Source organism: Polyodon spathula, chromosome 28 (assembly GCF_017654505.1).
Source record: "Polyodon spathula isolate WHYD16114869_AA chromosome 28, ASM1765450v1, whole genome shotgun sequence".
Classification (NCBI taxonomy): Eukaryota; Metazoa; Chordata; class Actinopteri; order Acipenseriformes; family Polyodontidae; genus Polyodon; species Polyodon spathula.
In genome coordinates this window covers 905,110-924,007 of record NC_054561.1, presented here as the reverse complement: position 1 = coordinate 924,007, position 18,898 = coordinate 905,110, and the positions used below count along the sequence as shown (strand labels likewise).

General features: G+C 46.9%; 1 protein-coding gene across 6 annotated transcripts in view; it reads left to right on the top strand.

Annotated features, from left to right (window-relative positions):
• The window catches only part of LOC121301899 (retinoic acid receptor alpha-B), a 106,054-nt gene that overhangs the window by 67,215 nt on the left and 19,941 nt on the right, over positions 1–18,898 (top strand). The window contains exon 1 of one of the 6 annotated variants that reach the window (XM_041231611.1): positions 13–851. The exons of the other annotated variants lie outside the window; for them this stretch is intronic. Coding sequence (XP_041087545.1) covers positions 677–851 — 175 coding nt within the window. The 5' untranslated portion in view covers positions 13–676. Of the gene's footprint in view, positions 1–12; positions 852–18,898 lie in introns of those variants that run through there. 6 annotated transcript variants of the gene reach the window in all.

The following is an 18,898-nucleotide window of genomic DNA, read 5'->3' as shown; positions in this document are numbered from 1 at the left end:
TATTATTATTATTATTATATGCGTGTGAGGTGTTTTTTTAAGAATAACTTCGTGAAGTAACAGTTGCCCTTTTCGAGTTGCAAGTTTTCGCAGTTGCATTTGTCGTGGATTTACAGTTTCACAGCCGACAAGAAGGCGAGAAAGAAGGTGGAAGATCTAGATGTGTCACTGGAAACATAAAAAAAAAAAAGATTTTGTTGTAATTGTTATTTCCGTGGTGGGTTTACTTTTTGAAACGCAGACGCGTCTCAACCAAGCTTCGGAATTGTGAAATCCTGTAATGCAGCGAGACTTGCATAGTGACACATGCGCAAGGGTTTATTCTTGAGAAGCAGTTCTCTCGTTTGGTGATGAACTTCTCCGGCTGCTGTTGGACAGTGATGTGGTGGAATTTACTGGCTTAAAGTTTACCCCTGTGCCGATACCGCCGTCAGCCACCTGTACAAAAAAAAAACAACGTATTTTTATACAAAAAAATATACCAAGAAGCACCGTCCAGAACACTACCTCTTAAACTACAGAATGATTGACTACCACTAGCTAACCGTGCAAAGGCTAAAGCTGGGTCTTCGTAACCCTTTCTCTGTCTTCTGCCACTGACTAACTTTATTTTACCTTCTTAAGCATTTTTTGTTATTAATTGTATTGCTTTAAACAAAGAACCACACAAACAAATATGTACGAGAGCGTGGATGTGGTGGGATTGAACCACGCCGCTAACCCGTTTTTAATGATGGATTATTACAACCAGAACCGCGGGTGTCTGCTTCAGGATAAGGGCTTGGTGTCTGGCGCTCACCACCCGTACAGCACTGCTATCCGGACACAGCACTGGAACGGATCGAACCACTGTACGTACCTCTATTAACCTCCTCATCTTCCGAGACTTCTGTCAATGCAGACCCGGTCCGTCATTTAAAAAAAAAAAGACTGGCGTGTGCGGTAAACCTCCCATAGGAATCTCAACACACACACACACACCTTAAAATAAGCGAACGCAGGACGCACTGTACTTTCATAGTGTACGTATGCACCTGTATATCACACTTCTGAAAGCACACAGCCTGCAATCATCAGACCGTTCATCATAGCCACGGGAAGGTTTGCTTGTATGCATTTCGATTAAGGGATCTGCTGGACGTGCAAAATGGTTTAATGCATGTTAACTCTGTGATGGTTTTGTTGTGTTTCTTCACAGCTGGGTTTCAGGTAATATAATTACGGCGGATTGCTGGCTCAGTGCCCCTCAGTTTTGGTAGGCGAATTGAATGTTACAGTTTTATTCTGCTAGCATTGCAACAATACCGAGGGAATCTGCTGCGCGCTACACATCGAAGAATATGCAGGAGTTTATAAAATGTGTCAGTCATTAATATTATATAATAACATTAAAAAAAAAAAACACGCCGGCTGTTTGTTTGCACACAAAATAAATACACGTCCCTATTGCTGAAATCCTGCGCTGTGGCAATTCATCCGTGCCCAACATATATACTTGCAATATGCTTGTGCCTTCTTTTTAAAATTCATTTTGGCAACAACGTGATGTTGTCTTTTCATACATTTCTGAAAACGTGTATTTAAAAAAAGAGAAGTAATTATATCTAGGAATGCACCGGAAAAAAAAACAAAAAAACAAAACAAAACAATTTTGTCATATTAGCAGTAGCTAATGATATTGTTTAAAAGTGTGTTACTAAGCTGAGCCGGGGGAGGGTTATATAGCAATATCATGAACAGAAATCATTTCAGGAAGTTTACTTATAAACACTACACGCTCTCTAACCGCAGGGGAAAATGTGGTGTTTGTGAAACTAGAGCTGTCTCATATTATTAAAACACAATTTCGAGTCCGCGGCTGTAAGTTGTCGCGTATGTGAAACTCTAACAATGTTTAAGGTGTACAATGGGACTGTGTTACTGAGGTTGCAATGTCAAAAATTAAAGTTTAAGGGATGAACCGGTAAAAGGCCTGTATTTATGAACTCAACCCGACGTGGGAGAAACAAACGATCAGTCCGGCCTGTACATCAGCGGTTCGCTGCAAACTCAACCCGGGAGGCAAATCCAGTGGTCGGTCTATGGCATTCAGTGGGGCCGATAGAAGTGCCACCTTTTACATGCATGAAAATACAAAAACAAAAACTCGGCACGTTTTTTAAATAGGAAGGAATAATAAATAAAACCGAAAAAAGTAGTCTGCATCCCTCGGAGGATTAGGGAATTGTTTTATGGCGTTGGTCACTGTTGAGTCAAAAACTATATTCTGCAGCTCGAAGCCGCGCTTAACCTGTTCGCCCAGAACTGGCATCAAACAAGAGACTGGGCAGCGGGGATATCTGTACTGTACTCTACAAACAGCAGAGCTTTCCTAGAAACTGCTGAGTATTTACTTTTCTGGGTTTAATTCTTTTATCTAGGATGTTGACTAAGCCCTGCTGCTCTCCGACCATCAGCAGACTATTACTGTGCGACAGCGAGCGCTGAAGCAATTGTTTATCTGCGTGTGCTGCTGTAGCTTAGCTTAGTGTGTGTTTGTGTATATATATGAAAAGTAAAGGATAAACTTCTAGCTCAATATTTCAATAATTAGCTACAGCGTTTCAGTTTCCGCCTTCCTCGCATAGCGCGGTAGAAATAGCCGGGCAGACTGAAGATGCTGTTCAGTTTTGAGTATGATTTGTGCTGGAATGGTTCATGTTTAGTTACCTAACCTACTGAAAAAAAACACACAAAAAGAATCAGGGGTGTTCACTAATCTGAGATGAAAACTTTGCGTACAATGTTCAAACACTTAACAAAATGCCTTTTACTAGGGGACCCCCCCCCCCCCACCTGAACTGCGTATTTTACAAAGGTAATTAGTGGGACAGTGCATTCAGCTGATGAAGTAAGAGTGTGGTGATGTTCATTTCAGCCTTCTCTCTTTGCTCCTGGTATCACAGTGAAGAGACAGATCCGCCAGTGTGTGGGCTCCGAGTGGCCACTCTGTAAAGCTCTTCCCTTCTCTCCTCTCCAGCACTGAGATCAGATCTCTGCTGTACAGTTTAGGAATCAAAATGTGAGGCGTGGTGTCAGAAATGAGACACAAACTGAGACCCACACGTTCGAGCTGCAGAAAGCAACAAAGAACCAGGCTCTTATTGCTGTCCCTGTAATAGATGAAATAGGTTTAGAATGCAAGCCGTGATTATCACAGTCTGATTTTTAACTTGGGCGTGTTTCTTTCTAATCTTGTGTTCAGATGGATTTGATTGCAGTCCAGACTCTTGTTCAGGACCCCCTCGTAAATGAGGCCGTGGTCTCAGTGGGTAAATCTCCTGGTTAAATAAAATAAATCCATAGGAATTCAGCAACAGATATTACACTTTTTAATTGAGTCAGCAAATGCATTGGTGATGTGAATAGGACCCAGCGTTTTGTGAGCTTAGTCTTCTTTCTGTATGTGCATTTGCTTCAGTGTGTATTTACTTCAATCTAGTTACTGTATGTAGGGCAAGTCCATTGAAGTATCACATGCTCAGTCAAGTGAACTTTTGCTTATCGGCTGCAGAATTAAGGGACCTGTAATCAAGACATTATAGAACATGAATAGGTGATTACACTCCTATAAACTGAGAAGTAATTACACACATTTGTTTGCACTGCAGTCTGTAACACCGGGTGCAATTAGACACTGCTTCAATGGATGTGCATTTGAGGTTTGTCGCTGGGAGCGGGCTCTGACTCATAAGCATTTAAAGACTAGGATAGCTTTTCCAAAAGAAGGGGGGGGGGGGGGGGGGGGGGGGGGGAGCAGACAGATGGTATTTTATTACCTTGCATGCAAAGCCCAGTTCACAGCTGAGAGGTGACAGATTGCAGTGGGATGTCCGGTGGCTGGTGGTGGCTGCTGAAGTGTTTTTTTCTTTTCTTTTTTTAGGGTAACGATTGTAAAGGTTTGCTGTGGATAGCGTAGTGCAGCGAGAGCACACCAAAGTGTTGTACAAGCATGTTGAAAGCACAGGCATTGTGGCAAATCACACAGCACCATGTTAAACGATAAATAGCATGGTGAAGAGCAAATCTACTGGGAAAACGTGCTAAACTTTCTAGAAGGAACAGTTTGGACAGTACAGCTTGCACGGACGGTGACTCTCTTGCCTTTTTGAAGTCGTGAGTCAGTGAAGTGCAACTTTTCTATTCCTCAGAGAATAATCACATTTTGTTTTTCGAATTTCTTCATTTCCACTCGTCAGTCGCGAGTTTGAGTAATCTTGGTAGCTGTGAGGCAAGAGGGCTGCAGACAGAAACAAGAAGACACCACAACGGCTGCCTTTCCTTTCTTAAACAAAGAGACATGCTGGAATGCAGGCTTTGGGGGGGGGATCATCTTGTCAAAGAATAAGGAAGGCCAGAGCCTTAATCCTGGTTTAAAGCAAACAGCCAGCTAGTTAACTTAAAATGAACCCTAACCGCAAGCATGGGAGTGACAGAACACATATCAGATTGAAAGTATGTAATGTTTTAAAGGAAAAAAAGGCAATTTAATATAAAATCTAAATACATGTGCGGTAATATTGATCATTCGGTTTCATACAGCACTTTCAGTGCAGGACCCTGGAGGTCTAGCACATTCAGATTATGTGAGTGTTGTAAAAGTGTGCTGTTTGTTTGTTAATTATTTAGTGAGTGCAGTTGTCTAGGACAGGGAATACAAGTGGAGGGTTTGACTCCTGCTTAATCTGAACCCGCAAGTCAATTTGGTATTGAGAAGCTAGCTTTGATGAACAAAGCAGTGTTTGGAAGAGCAAACCCCAGTGACGCTGATTCATTGTTCCTTAAAGAGGGTGGGGGAATTGAGCCTGCATTACAATAGGTATTAATCTGGGTATCAGTAATTACACGCGCATACACTGGGGGGCGTCCTGCTTTACATGCATGGCTTTTTCCTCTGCTGTTTATTGGGCTCCCTTCGTTTTAATCTCTGCTGTATGAATCACCCAGGCGGACAGCGTTCCACCGGATATAAAGCAAGGCTGCTCACTTCTTCACCAGCCTCTGCTAATGATTTCTCGGTTTGCAGGGTTTCCATTAGTTTGTTGTTTAAAGACCTGTTGTGTTGAGCAGGGCGCTTCTGTCACGGTTTAGGGTTGCATTGGCTGGTTCTTACACTGTAAGCTGAATGTGTCGAAGCCTTTGCCTCTGTGTGTGTGCATGTTACAGGACTAGCAGGGAGATGCATGCACTGCACTGTAGCAGCCCTGAGATGAGCCTCCGGACAGTTTCTTTATATGAAGCTTATTAACACCAGTGTGTTTTCTGTTTGGCACCTGTTTAAAGCGCCAGTTTGTAAAACATCTGCATGTGTTTAAAGGAAACTGAAAACACCATAAAAGCCTGTTAAATACAGTAACGTTTATAGAAAGGACCCTTTAACCCCACTCACCTGTAGCTGCTGTAGCGCAGTACCTGTATGAAAACCTAACATTAAACTTGAAATGAAACCCTGTGCAGTACACTAGCGTACAGAGAACACTATCTCTGAGAAGAATTGCAATTGCAGTGCAATGTAAACAGGCATCTGTCTTTCATTCTGTAAGTATTTGCAATGTTAGACATAGGTATGTATGGTAAAGCACATTATTATTATTATTATTATTATTATTATTATTATTATTATTATTATGATAGATAATACAATGCGTGATGGAGAGATGGAAGAGAGAGAAAGCAGGCAGAAACCTGTTCAGACTGAAAGCCAGCCTCGCTGCTCAGCCATGTGCGTGTAATGAGGACAAGGCTGCTGCAGTACTGTGAAGAGATATGGGGAACTTCAGTCTTTGAATTAGCTCCTGTTTATTTATATTGTTTAACTTCAGCTTTGCTGTAGAGAGAGTTTGATACAGACCTGTTGCTGTGAGCGTCACTTTTGTTGTGGGATCACTTGGCACATCCACAGCAGCATTGAACGCTGTGGCGCGCACTATGTGTTGCATGACTAGTGCAACGAATCTACTTGACTGTGACTTTTTTGGAGTGGGGGGGTGGGGTTCGTTGTTGTTGTTAAATACACTACAGGTTGATTTATTTATTTGTCTGGCATGCTCATTCAGATCGGTAAGAAAGCTCTTTCTCGGTCTCTCTATCTCTGCTCGCTAGCTCCCTCTTGACAGTGAAAAGGCCATTGCTGGCATGCTGTGTGAGAAGGAGATTTTAAGTGAAGAGTCTGCAGTCTTGATAGCTCTTTGAGGCCATTGTTGCCTCCTGCAAGGGGTCTGGAAGGAGGGAAGCAGTTGAGATGTCAGCGCAGAAACACGCATACCGTCCCTCCCTCCCTCTCTCCCTCTCCTCCTCTTCCAACTCCACGGCAGTTAACCCATTTGTAACCAGGAAAAGTCCTAAGAGTGGCCTGGATACATCGCAAATGCAGTCGGATCATTCAAACATCTCATATGCAGAAGTCAAAAAAAAAGAATGCTATCAAATGAGAAGCGAAAAATTTCCTAGTGCTTCTGGTGTATAGAGAGTGGCTTTTGGGGATTAGAAATCATCTTAACTGTGTGAGAACAGAGAAAGAAAGTTCTTTGAAGTAGCATAATTTAGTTTCTGGGCGCTGTCTCTCTTCTGATTGTTTTTGAATGGTCTGGGCTGTGAGTTAGCTGTGTTGTAAAGTCCACACAGTGTCTTGCTTTGTGTGCTGCAGTTGGACCTACATCTACAGACTGTTTCGTTAATTTATCTCCCATTGAATGGGCAGTGCATGCAGTTAATGTACAGTATGGGTCAGTCTATCTGCGATTTCCCCTTAAGCGTGTTCCTGGAGGAGTGCCCTTGAGTTAATCTACGTTTATGATGTTCGGAAATTCAATTTGACCCTGCTGCCCCCCAGCCCCCTCCTCGCTAAGCCAAGTTCCCTACCACCAGTAAATGCCGAGACGTCAGACTGTGACCGCGATCCGCGCTCCGCATTTGAATTTGTTGAAATTGATTTCAGTGTTGCAAAACCGATGTAGCAAAACGCTGTTTATTTTACTGTGAGGTAAGAGCCGGGGAGTTGCTCGCTCAAAACAACAGGATTCGTTTGTTGCTCTGGCAGGTTCAGACCTCCTTCAATTGCAAGCTCTCTCCTCTCCCCCTCTCAAAGTCAAATTCAAATGACCTTTATTGGCATGACAAGTCATGCAAGCATTGTCAAAGTTGATCTGTGTGTGTTAATAGCCGTATGAGTGTACAGGGCATGGATTTCTGCTACCTCTTCCTTTTATCCCGAAATCTCTCTCCCCTCCTCTCTGCCCCTCACTGCTCTTTGCATTGGTGAAATGGCTTGCATGCGAAGGGAAGGTTCCTGAATTCTCAAGGAGTGGCTAATGAATTATGAATGTGGCACTTAGCCTGATGGATGAAGTTAACACAGTGGAGCTGGACCAGGCTGGTCTGTGCTGCAGAGTGCGAGCTGGGGGGCTGGGTCACTCTGGCTGCAAAGTCACTGTGTCTGAGGGGGGATCTTTCATTACCAGTCCAGCAGCACTCTGCTTCTGCACTTTACCCTCCTTCCTCCCTCCTTTCCTTCTTTCTTTCTTTCTTTCTTACCTGGGTCAGTGCCCTCTCTCTTTGGCGGCTGCTGTGTTGTTACAGGCATGTCCGTTGGAAGTCATGCTTCTACGCACTGTTTAGCTTAAAACCAGTTTTACCAGAAATAACAAAGAGAGAGAGAACTGGCTGTGCAGTGTCTGGATGGATTTACCTTTGAAGTCGTGTTTCCAGGTTTTGTTCCTCGTATTCAGGCTATGTTCTAAGGGACCCGGATTAGGTGTCAATGCATTTGTATAAAAAACTAAAACAGTTAATAAGTCAGTATGATGAATATATAAGAAAGTAATGGCTGGACAGAGGAAAGGAATAGGAAGTTCCTAACTGTTTGGTGATTCTTGTGCGTTGGATTTATTTATATCTGGTGTCATGCAATACTCAAGCACTCAAACACACAGACACACTGAAACGCACACACACACATACAAACATTGATTCCCGTTGCATTGTAATGCAGGAATCTCAACTTTTGAGCCAAACCAAAAACTCCCAAGGAATTGCAAAAGGTATTTGAGGGTGGCGTCCTGTTATTAGTGTGTGTGTGTGTGTGTGTGTGCATGCATATATAAACACATATCTTTAAAGTGTCTAAATTGTACCCGCCCGCCCCCGTGCACGCACGCACACACACGCACGCACGCACGCACGCACACACGCACGCACGCACACAAACACTTGCATACTTTCCTGTCTAGCTATTCCAAGTATTCTATCAACTACATGTAGGGAGCATGAGGTCAAATTAAAAAGAAAAGAAAACAACAGTTTGTCAGAGAACTGTGAAAAGAGCAGAGGGATTATAGAGCCGTGCGTGTGCGTGTGTGTGTGCGTGTGCGTGGAGGTTCACGATGTACTAGATGTAACCCAAAACTCAACCTGCCCCCCCTTTACCCTGCACAGTGTCACACGCTCGCTTCAAACACGCCCCCCCTTTACCCTGCGCAGTGTCACACGCTCGCTTCAAACACGCCCCCCCTTTACCCTGCGCAGTGTCACACGCTCGCTTCAAACACGCCCCCCCTTTACCCTGCGCAGTGTCACACGCTCGCTTCAAACACGCCCCCCCTTTACCCTGCGCAGTGTCACACGCTCGCTTCAAACACGCCCCCCCTTTACCCTGCGCAGTGTCACACGCTCGCTTCAAACACGCCCCCCCTTTACCCTGCGCAGTGTCACACGCTCGCTTCAAACACGCCCCCCCTTTACCCTGCGCAGTGTCACACGCTCGCTTCAAACACGCCCCCCCTTTACCCTGCGCAGTGTCACACGCTCGCTTCAAACACGCCCCCCCTTTACCCTGCGCAGTGTCACACGCTCGCTTCAAACACGCCCCCCCTTTACCCTGCGCAGTGTCACACGCTCGCTTCAAACACGCCCCCCCCTTACCCTGCGCAGTGTCACACGCTCGCTTCAAACACGCCCCCCCTTTACCCTGCGCAGTGTCACACGCTCGCTTCAAACACGCCCCCCCTTTACCCTGCGCAGTGTCACACGCTCGCTTCAAACACGCCCCCCCTTTACCCTGCGCAGTGTCACACGCTCGCTTCAAACACGCCCCCCCTTTACCCTGCGCAGTGTCACACGCTCGCTTCAAACACGCCCCCCCCTTACCCTGCGCAGTGTCACACGCTCGCTTCAAACACGCCCCCCCTTTACCCTGCGCAGTGTCACACGCTCGCTTCAAACACGCCCCCCCTTTACCCTGCGCAGTGTCACACGCTCGCTTCAAACACGCCCCCCCTTTACCCTGCGCAGTGTCACACGCTCGCTTCAAACACGCCCCCCCTTTACCCTGCGCAGTGTCACACGCTCGCTTCAAACACGCCCCCCCTTTACCCTGCGCAGTGTCACACGCTCGCTTCAAACACGCCCCCCCTTTACCCTGCGCAGTGTCACACGCTCGCTTCAAACACGCCCCCCCTTTACCCTGCGCAGTGTCACACGCTCGCTTCAAACACGCCCCCCCTTTACCCTGCGCAGTGTCACACGCTCGCTTCAAACACGCCCCCCCTTTACCCTGCGCAGTGTCACACGCTCGCTTCAAACACGCCCCCCCTTTACCCTGCGCAGTGTCACACGCTCGCTTCAAACACGCCCCCCCTTTACCCTGCGCAGTGTCACACGCTCGCTTCAAACACGCCCCCCCCTTACCCTGCGCAGTGTCACACGCTCGCTTCAAACACGCCCCCCCTTTACCCTGCGCAGTGTCACACGCTCGCTTCAAACACGCCCCCCCTTTACCCTGCGCAGTGTCACACGCTCGCTTCAAACACGCCCCCCCCTTACCCTGCGCAGTGTCACACGCTCGCTTCAAACACGCCCCCCCCTTACCCTGCGCAGTGTCACACGCTCGCTTCAAACACGCCCCCCCCTTACCCTGCGCAGTGTCACACGCTCGCTTCAAACACGCCCCCCCCTTACCCTGCGCAGTGTCACACGCTCGCTTCAAACACGCCCCCCCCTTACCCTGCGCAGTGTCACACGCTCGCTTCAAACACGCCCCCCCTTTACCCTGCGCAGTGTCACACGCTCGCTTCAAACACGCCCCCCCTTTACCCTGCGCAGTGTCACACGCTCGCTTCAAACACGCCCCCCCTTTACCCTGCGCAGTGTCACACGCTCGCTTCAAACGCGCCCCCCCTTTACCCTGCGCAGTGTCACACGCTCGCTTCAAACCCGCCCCCCCTTTACCCTGCGCAGGGTAACACTGTAGGGGGGGTGGGGTAGTTACAGACAGAGTCGTACACTTCTCACACGCTCGCTTCAAACCCGCCCCCCCTTTACCCTGCGCAGTGTCACACGCTCGCTTCAAACACGCCCCCCCTTTACCCTGCGCAGTGTCACACGCTCGCTTCAAACACGCCCCCCCCTTACCCTGCGCAGTGTCACACGCTCGCTTCAAACACGCCCCCCCTTTACCCTGCGCAGTGTCACACGCTCGCTTCAAACACGCCCCCCCTTTACCCTGCGCAGTGTCACACGCTCGCTTCAAACACGCCCCCCCTTTACCCTGCGCAGTGTCACACGCTCGCTTCAAACACGCCCCCCCTTTACCCTGCGCAGTGTCACACGCTCGCTTCAAACACGCCCCCCCTTTACCCTGCGCAGTGTCACACGCTCGCTTCAAACACGCCCCCCCTTACCCTGCGCAGTGTCACACGCTCGCTTCAAAGTTGCTTCCTAGTCACCCCCCTCTCCTCTCTGATTGACTATTATTCTGAGACACAGAAGAAAGAACAGTAACTTAGCATGACAAAGAGTGCCATTAGTAACATCCTCCCCACCCCGGGGGGGGGGTCTGGTCTTCAGCAGAAGTGTACACTTACAATAGAGGGCAGGGGGGAGGGAGTAGGGGGGGGGGGTGAGGAGAGTTACCAGACAGTCTGTACACTTCAAGAAGTGAAGTGTACAATTCTCCTCCCCCCCCCCCCCCCCCCCCCATCAATGGGACTGTCTTCAGCATGTGAAGTGTTATCTCCTCCTTCCCTCTCGCTCCTCATCAATGGGTCTGTCTTCAGCATGTGAAGTGTTATCTCCTCCTTCCCTCTCGCTCCTCATCAATGGGACTGTCTTCAGCATGTGAAGTGTTATCTCCTCCATCCCTCTGCAAGCAGCTGCTTCCTCTCTTCTGAGTCACCCCCCAGCCTCTCAATTATCAACCTGTTTTGTTTTGTTTTGTGTAATCTGCAAGCTTGTGACCTCTCTATTACCCCAGGGTGGATACTGTTTCAGTTCTTTTTGTAGTTCAGCATCAGACTCACTTTATCACCTGTGGTTCTGTTATTATTATTATTATTATTTATTTCTTAGCAGACACTCTTCTCCAAGGCAGCTTACAATTGTTACAAAATATCACAGTACAAAGTGTCACATTATAAAATATCCCACTACAGAATATTACAATACAATGAGGGCAGTTCTGAAAGAAGATAAAGAATACAGTAAGAGCAAGTCTGGAACAGCTAGTCTGCTGGAGGTGGAGGGGCGAGAAGGGGTGTAGGGAGAGATGATAGTCTGGAGATGGCAGGGAGCAGAAAATATAAGACAGTGATAGGCGAGTACAGGAGTTTTGAATGGATGTGAGCGGCGATAGGGAGCCAGTGCAGAGAGTGGAGTAGTGGTGTAACGTGGGAGAAACGGGAAAGGGAGAAGGCAAGGCGAGCTGCAGAGAGCTGGAGCGGACCGGTAGCAGAGGCAGGGAGGCCGGCCGGGATGGAGTTGCAGTAGCCAAGGCAGGACAGTGCCAGGAGCTGCGTGGAGCAGTGTGCGAGGAAGGGGCGAATTCTGCATCTGTTGCTGAGGAAGAAGCGACAGGAGCGTGCCATCATCTCTACACGACTCTCATCCGGGGGGGGGGGGGGGGGGGTTCTTTTATTTATTTATGTTATAAACAAAGGCATTTCAAATGTAAGGCTTTTAACATATCCCTTATGAAAGAGTCCCATATAAAAGCACAGTAAAGGTGTAATAAAGCATGAGCAAGCATTGTAAAGCACAGAGAGGTCTGGTAAAGCATATGGAAGCATTGTAAAGAACAGAGAGGTCTGGTAAAGCACAGGGAAGCATTGTAAAGAACAGAGAGGTCTGGTAAAGCACAGGGAAGCATTGTAAAGCACAGAGAGGTCTGGTAAAGTGTAGGGAAGCATTGTAAAGCAAGTGTCCTTTTCTGTGTATGAGAATGTGCTCTTGCTGTTCTGCGTGTTTTTGATGTCAAGGAGTGGAACCTAAAAGCAGAGTGCAAGTGCCTGCTCTCAACGATCAGATGGAGCAGAGTACCCTGGAGAGCCCTGGTGCTCGTGCAGTGAACTAGAGTAACGAAACCCCCTAATTGATAGCTGCAGGGATCAGGAGAGGTGAGAAGGAGCGGATTGCAGCATCCCAGCTGGAATAAGTTCAGAGTGTCCCAGCTGCTGCAAACCAGGACACGCCACCCCCTCTACGCCGATGAAGGTGTTCACTGAAACAGTGGGCTCTTTCTTTTTAAATTTTACCTTGAAAGTAACAGTCGATTCTCCATTTTGTCATGCGTGGATAAACGCTTTCACCACTGTGCCAAAAACCAGCTGGCTTCCATTGAATGGATTCTTGTATTATTTTAGATTTCTCTTTGGTCTTTGCTTTTGTCTGTTGTCTCTTTTCGGAAAATTCACAGCTTTACAGAATTGCTGTCTCTCTCTCTCTCTCTCTCTCTCTCTCTCTCTCTCTCTCTCTCTCTCTCTCTCTCTCCCTCCCTTCTTCTCTTTCTATCTTCAAAAACAGAAAAAGAAAAAGCCCATCCCCTGATCATGCCTGATTTCAGAGGCTGATTAGTTTAGCTCTTGCCCCCCTCTGCTCTGGGGGGGGGTCTGGGATTAAAGGTGTGTTGCAGAGCTATTGAAATCTGACCTGTTCTGTGTTTTTATCTTTCTTTGAAGTGTGGATAGGGGAGGGGGCAGTGGAAAGGCGCTGGCCTGGTGCCTGGGGCACTGTGATCTGAACCCTAATTTTGAATAAAGCCGAGAAGAGATGTTGGGATCAGTAAGCAGTCAGCACTGGATCACTAAAATAAAAACTAAAGACCACTAGAGGTCTACACTTCACAGGCCCTGTTCACACACAAAAAAAAGGATAACTTGAGGATGGCAGTAAGACTCCTGTTGCACAGCAGTTTCACCCAGTGCAGGTTTTACTACAAGCTTGATTAGTCCCAGTGTATAGGGTAGCAAGGTGTGTCTTATTATTAAACATAATGAAACCAGGAATGGATCACTTTGCTGTGCAACGGGAGTCTTATTCCCATCCCTGTGTGCAGGAGGCGAGTGTAGAGTTAAAGCTGCTCTTGGGTCCTGAGACCAGAGATCTTGCTCAGACTCAATTCTCTCCTAATTAAACCCGGCTGTTTGGTCCAGTGCCCTCCTTCTCCCTCTCTGTCTCGCTGCCTCACAGTGGAACCCTGCACCCCCCCCTCCATCTCTCTCCCTCTTTCTCAGGCACACTAAACCAGTACTATTAAAACACTTCCTGTCATTTATTAAATGTTATAATATACACCGTTAACCTTAACCCTTTGGTTCTGTGTTTGTGTTAAAAATACACAGCGGAGGACACCAATATCATGGGATGGATTATTTTATTTATTTATTTTTTTTTAATTTAGTTGTCTCCAGTTTTTAACCCCGGTTTTTCTCCACAGTTTAGTGTGCCCAATTATTATCTGTATCCTCGGCTCACCCCCCCGGCGACTCGGGGAATGGAGGCTGGAGCACGCGTCCTCTGAAACGTGCTTCTGCCAATCCCTCATTTTACACGCTGCGGATCAACAGCGAAGCCACCAGACCTATAGTGCTGGAGGACAACACAGATCTAGAGGCTCCACTGCAGAACCACAAGCGCCCTATCAGCTACAGGGGGCTCTGGTGCGCAGTGTACCGCAGATTCCCCTGCTGGCCTAGGCCCTCCCTGCCCACGTGGAGCACCTGGATGCTGGATGCGCCACTCGGGAGCCCCCGCGGGGTGGATTTTCAACTTTCTGTTATTAAGCCATGGAGAAGATTCTCATGTTCTAAAAAAACAAGTTTAAGGGACATGCGATATGAAAAGGAAAGTCATTTAAGAGTCAGTGTGAAACAGACGACCTCAGAGGAAACGTGATTATTGATTTCTCACCTACCTACATTCGATTAGTCAGTCCATGATCCTAGCTCGCTAGAAATTAGACTTCCTCAGGCAGCTGCAGTAACTAATAGAATTTTTTTTTTTTTTATTCTAATCTGGGGGAAAAAAAAGAATAAAGCTACTTGGATCAGAGAGGGAGTTCTTCATAACAGGAAGTTCCTTTTAAAGGGGTAAAGTGGAGAGGTCAGACAGGCAGTCAGACTGACAGGAGGACAGCACTCTCTGTCATTTGAGGACAGCATCCCTTTCAGAGCGCTGCTTCCTGAAGGAAACGGGGATGTTTGTGCAGAGCTGGGTGGGGAGAGGAGCAGCCAGACCGGATATTAAGGGAAATCTCGGAGGCCGGGTCTTGGAGGGTGGCGTCGGTGATACAGATCCTTTATATAAGCAAGTAGGGTGAGACACAGCTGCCATGTATTTGGATGTTGCTGATAGCAGCTCTCTAACGTTAAAAGGACAGATGTGTAAGCACAGTGTATACTGATAGTATTCTATGTGTACTCCCTTATAATAGTAATAATAATAATAATAATAATAGTAATTAGCCTGGTTCTGATATGTGTAGCCTCCTGCCCTCCCTGACCTCTGTGCTTTTTGACTGGTAATGAATTTCTGCATTGAACATCCTTCCTAATGACAGCTAAATCTCATTAATATGCCTCACAGCGGCGCTAAATAATTGATGTGAATGAGATTAATGTAATCACTGCCTGCTAACCCAGTCCTGAACTGCCAGCCAGCCTGCAAACCCACAGCACAGCAAAACCCCACACAGGGACCCTTAAACAGTAACAGAACTGGACTGGACATATTTACACAGTCGCACACAGGGACCCTTAAACAGTAACAGGACTGGACATATTTACACAGTCGCACACAGAGGCCCTTAAACATACCTGACCCCCTCCTCCTTCCCCTCCCCTTTTGTACTATCATGAAAATCTATTGACTTTAAAAAGTTAAGTCAGGTGTAAATGTTTCAAACAGCAACGCTGTAGACAAACTCATAATTCCTGGTACTTGTAAAAATACAAAAGTCCCAAAATGTTTGTCCTTACTAAACGGAGTGTTTACCAGGTATGGTTGCATGTAGATGTTTTTGACACCCTGAGATCTGAGGGTCTGTATTTAATTTTTAGGGTGTGCGGGTGACTATTTGCCTCCGGGTCTCAGTGGCAGGCTTGTACTGTCGTCAGCCAGTACAAGCTGGGCTTTGTTCCCATGAAGCTCAGTTGTGGGTGAACTGGTTGATGGTGTTGAATGCCAGGCAGCCCTCATTACAGCCTTACACTCCCCGAGCGCTGTAATGAAGGCAGCTTTAACAGAGCACTTCACAGGCTAATGGGTCTGTGTCGGGGATCGGGGAATTCAGAAGCGTTTTCTATTTAAGCTTAATTTGTCTGACATGAATGTATTGACTGACAGGATAATGGGATGTGAGAAGGGACAAAGAAATAATAACAAGAGGAGAGCAGGAGAGCAGCGGGCCCCGGCTGGGCAGAGGGTAGTGATTGTGTCCGGGTTCAGATCATTCCTTAGTGCTGCATTCCTCTACATGGCAGAGCTTCGTGTTTTACGAGAGGGTCATTCTGGAGCAAGTGGACAAACTGGGGTTTGGAATCAAACTGTTATTTCTTCTTGGAAAAGCCCTTGGAACAAACCTTAAAGTGATCAGAATATTATTTATTTTGGTCATTTCACATCTCATTGGGGGGGAGGGGGGGGGAATAGTTCCAAGGACTTGAAATGGCAATTTTTTGGGGAGGGGCTGCTGCATGAGTTACACAGCTCTGCTTTTGCATAAACTAACTCACTCGCCCACACTCACACTTGCACACTCACACTCACACTCACTGACTCATACTCACTACACCTGCCCTGACTCGCATGTAGTTTCAGCGTTCAATAGCGTTTAAGTGAAGCTTGTTTCAGAGCGATCTTCCCCAGGCCGTGTCCGCTTGCAGATTGATGCAGTCTGGTTGAATGCCTGCCTAGCTCTTGTTTTTTTTTTTTTTTTTGTGGATTAAAAGTGCTCTTTCAGTGCTGATGCTGGGACAGTGCGGGGTGAATGATGGAGGGAGGGACAGGGCGCCCCATCTGCCCTGAGAGAGAGGAGCAGGGAGAGCAGAGGGCAGAGAAGGGGGTGTCGGGGTTAATAAATTACATACAGAGGTTTTGTCACCTTTGTGTGGATGCCAAGTGCAGGAGGGGGGATAGAAATCGCCTCACTGTGAGCAGAGCGGAGGCGTGTTTCACCCTGATCTTGGCGGCTCTGAAGCGCTTGCTTGTTATTAAGAGGCTGAGCGGAGTGACTTCACTCACACCTCTGGATCTGACCCACTGCCACACTGCAGGGGAGACTCCTCGCCTCCTGATCCTTTTTCAATCTCTGCTGTGGTTTTGAAGCTGTTTGTGGTTCTTCCAAACTTATCAAAAGGTCCCTGTCGTGCTGCTTGTGGCGTGTGGCATGTGTAAGTGGGTGTGTTTAGTAGAGTGTGTTGTTATCTGTGTTTATCTTTCACCCTTTCCCTTTTCCTCTGCCCCCTCTCTCTCCATCTCTCTCTACCCCTCTCTTTCCCTTTAACCCCTCTTCCTCTCTTTCTCTCTCTCTCTCTCTCTCCTTCCCTCTCCCTCCACCCTGTTTCCTCTATCTCCACCCTGTTCCTCTCTCTCTTTCTCTCTCCCCCTCTCTCTCCACCCTGTCTCCTCTCCCTTCTCCCTGCCTTCATGTAGAGTCTGTTCCCAGCTGTACTATGCAGTCCTGTGTTTAAATATAGACTGTTTATATACACACAATTGCATTCTTCTCCTCCGGGCAGCTTCTCAACGTCAGCAGCTGAACGAACCCCCTGCTGCTGAGTCCACTGCTATAGAGGCCTCAACTGTGCTGGGACACAGACACACTCTCTAACCCTCACTGTAATAACCACCCCAACTCTATGAACTGTGCTGGGACACAGACACGCTCTCTAACACTCACTGTAATAACCACCCCAACTCTCTGAACTGTGCTGGGACACAGACACGCTCTCTAACCCTCACTGTAATAACCACCCCAACTCTCTAAACTGTGCTGGGACACAGACACGCTCTCTAACCCTCACTGTAATAACCACCCCAACTCTCTAAACTGTGCTGGGACACAGACACGCTCTCTAACCCTCACTGTAATAACCACCCCAACTCTCTAAACTGTGCTGGGACACAGACACGCTCTCTAACCCTCACTGTAATAACCACCCCAACTCTCTAAACTGTGCTGGGACACAGACACGCTCTCTAACCCTCACTGTAATAACCACCCCAACTCTCTAAACTGTGCTGGGACACAAACACGCTCTCTAACCCTCACTGTAATAACCACCCCAACTCTCTAAACTGTGCTGGGACACAGACACGCTCTCTAACCCTCACTGTAATAACCACCCCAACTCTCTAAACTGTGCTGGGACACAAACACGCTCTCTAACCCTCACTGTTATAACCTCTAACTCCCAAACTCTGTCAGCACTTTGACATGCTCTCTAACTGTCTGTACTACTGTAATACAATAACTGCAACTCAAACTTCACCCCTCTATACTGAAACACGATCCCTAACTTTGCATTCGCTTCTATGTCTTCTAAGTTTTCTATCAGCTATCGTTATGTATATTCACGTAGATCTTTTATTTAACATCATGCAATCAAAGAAACTACAAAATGATAAAATGTCTACCGGAAGCCATAATAGTCTCATAGTGGAAATGTCACATTTTTTGTTAAGTGTATGTAAAACTACAAAGTGGCGTGCAATTCCATATGTTAACAGAATATCATTAAAACCAGCGCAGTATCAGTGAGATCCCATTCCCAGTTGCCAGGGACGGAGGAGAGAGCTGGTTGTTTACCCCCTCAGAGCCTGCCTGCCTGTATCTCCAAAGCCCAGCTCTTGGTCATCTGAAGGCAATGTGATGCGTGTGGCGTGTGTTCTCATGATTTACAATTACATTGTTTTTTCAGCTGTTATGTAAAAGAGCAAAGACCATACATTCAGATGCCCACATGATTCATACATTGTGCATGATTAATGCTCACGAGTCGGTTAGCAGCTTTTTTGTGCTTATGGAAAAGAATATATACTGAATATGAAAATGCAACTCAGCTGTGTCTTCTTAAACTCATTAGTGAAACCAGGAATGGATCAAACTGCTGTGCAACAGGAGTCTTGTTCCCATCACTTGTATTTCTGAGTTCCTAAATTGCTTTAATGTCCTGGCTGTAAGACTGAAGACTGTGTTTGATTTTATCTGCGGTGTGTTTATTCCATGCTGTAGTCCAGTCACAGCAGTGAGCATGGGGCTAGTTTGCAAGTTGTATGCCACTCTGTGTTAACATTTGGTTAGGATTTACCTGCAGACGATTGAACAAAATCAGCATTTTCTCAGTCTGTGTTTATTTTGCAAGGAGCCAAAATCAACACATAATAAAAAAACCCAGCAAGTAACATTGCAGGCAATTAAGAGCTAATGGGTTAGTCCCATAGCTTCTGCTCTTTCAATCTAAATAGTGGGCAAGAGAAATGCTACAAGAAACTCAAGTTCAGTGGCATTGAAGGCATGTGAAAGATCATTCGGCATTGAACTTAACCTTCAACAGAAGACCTGGAAGACAATGAGGTTGATTTTCTACTA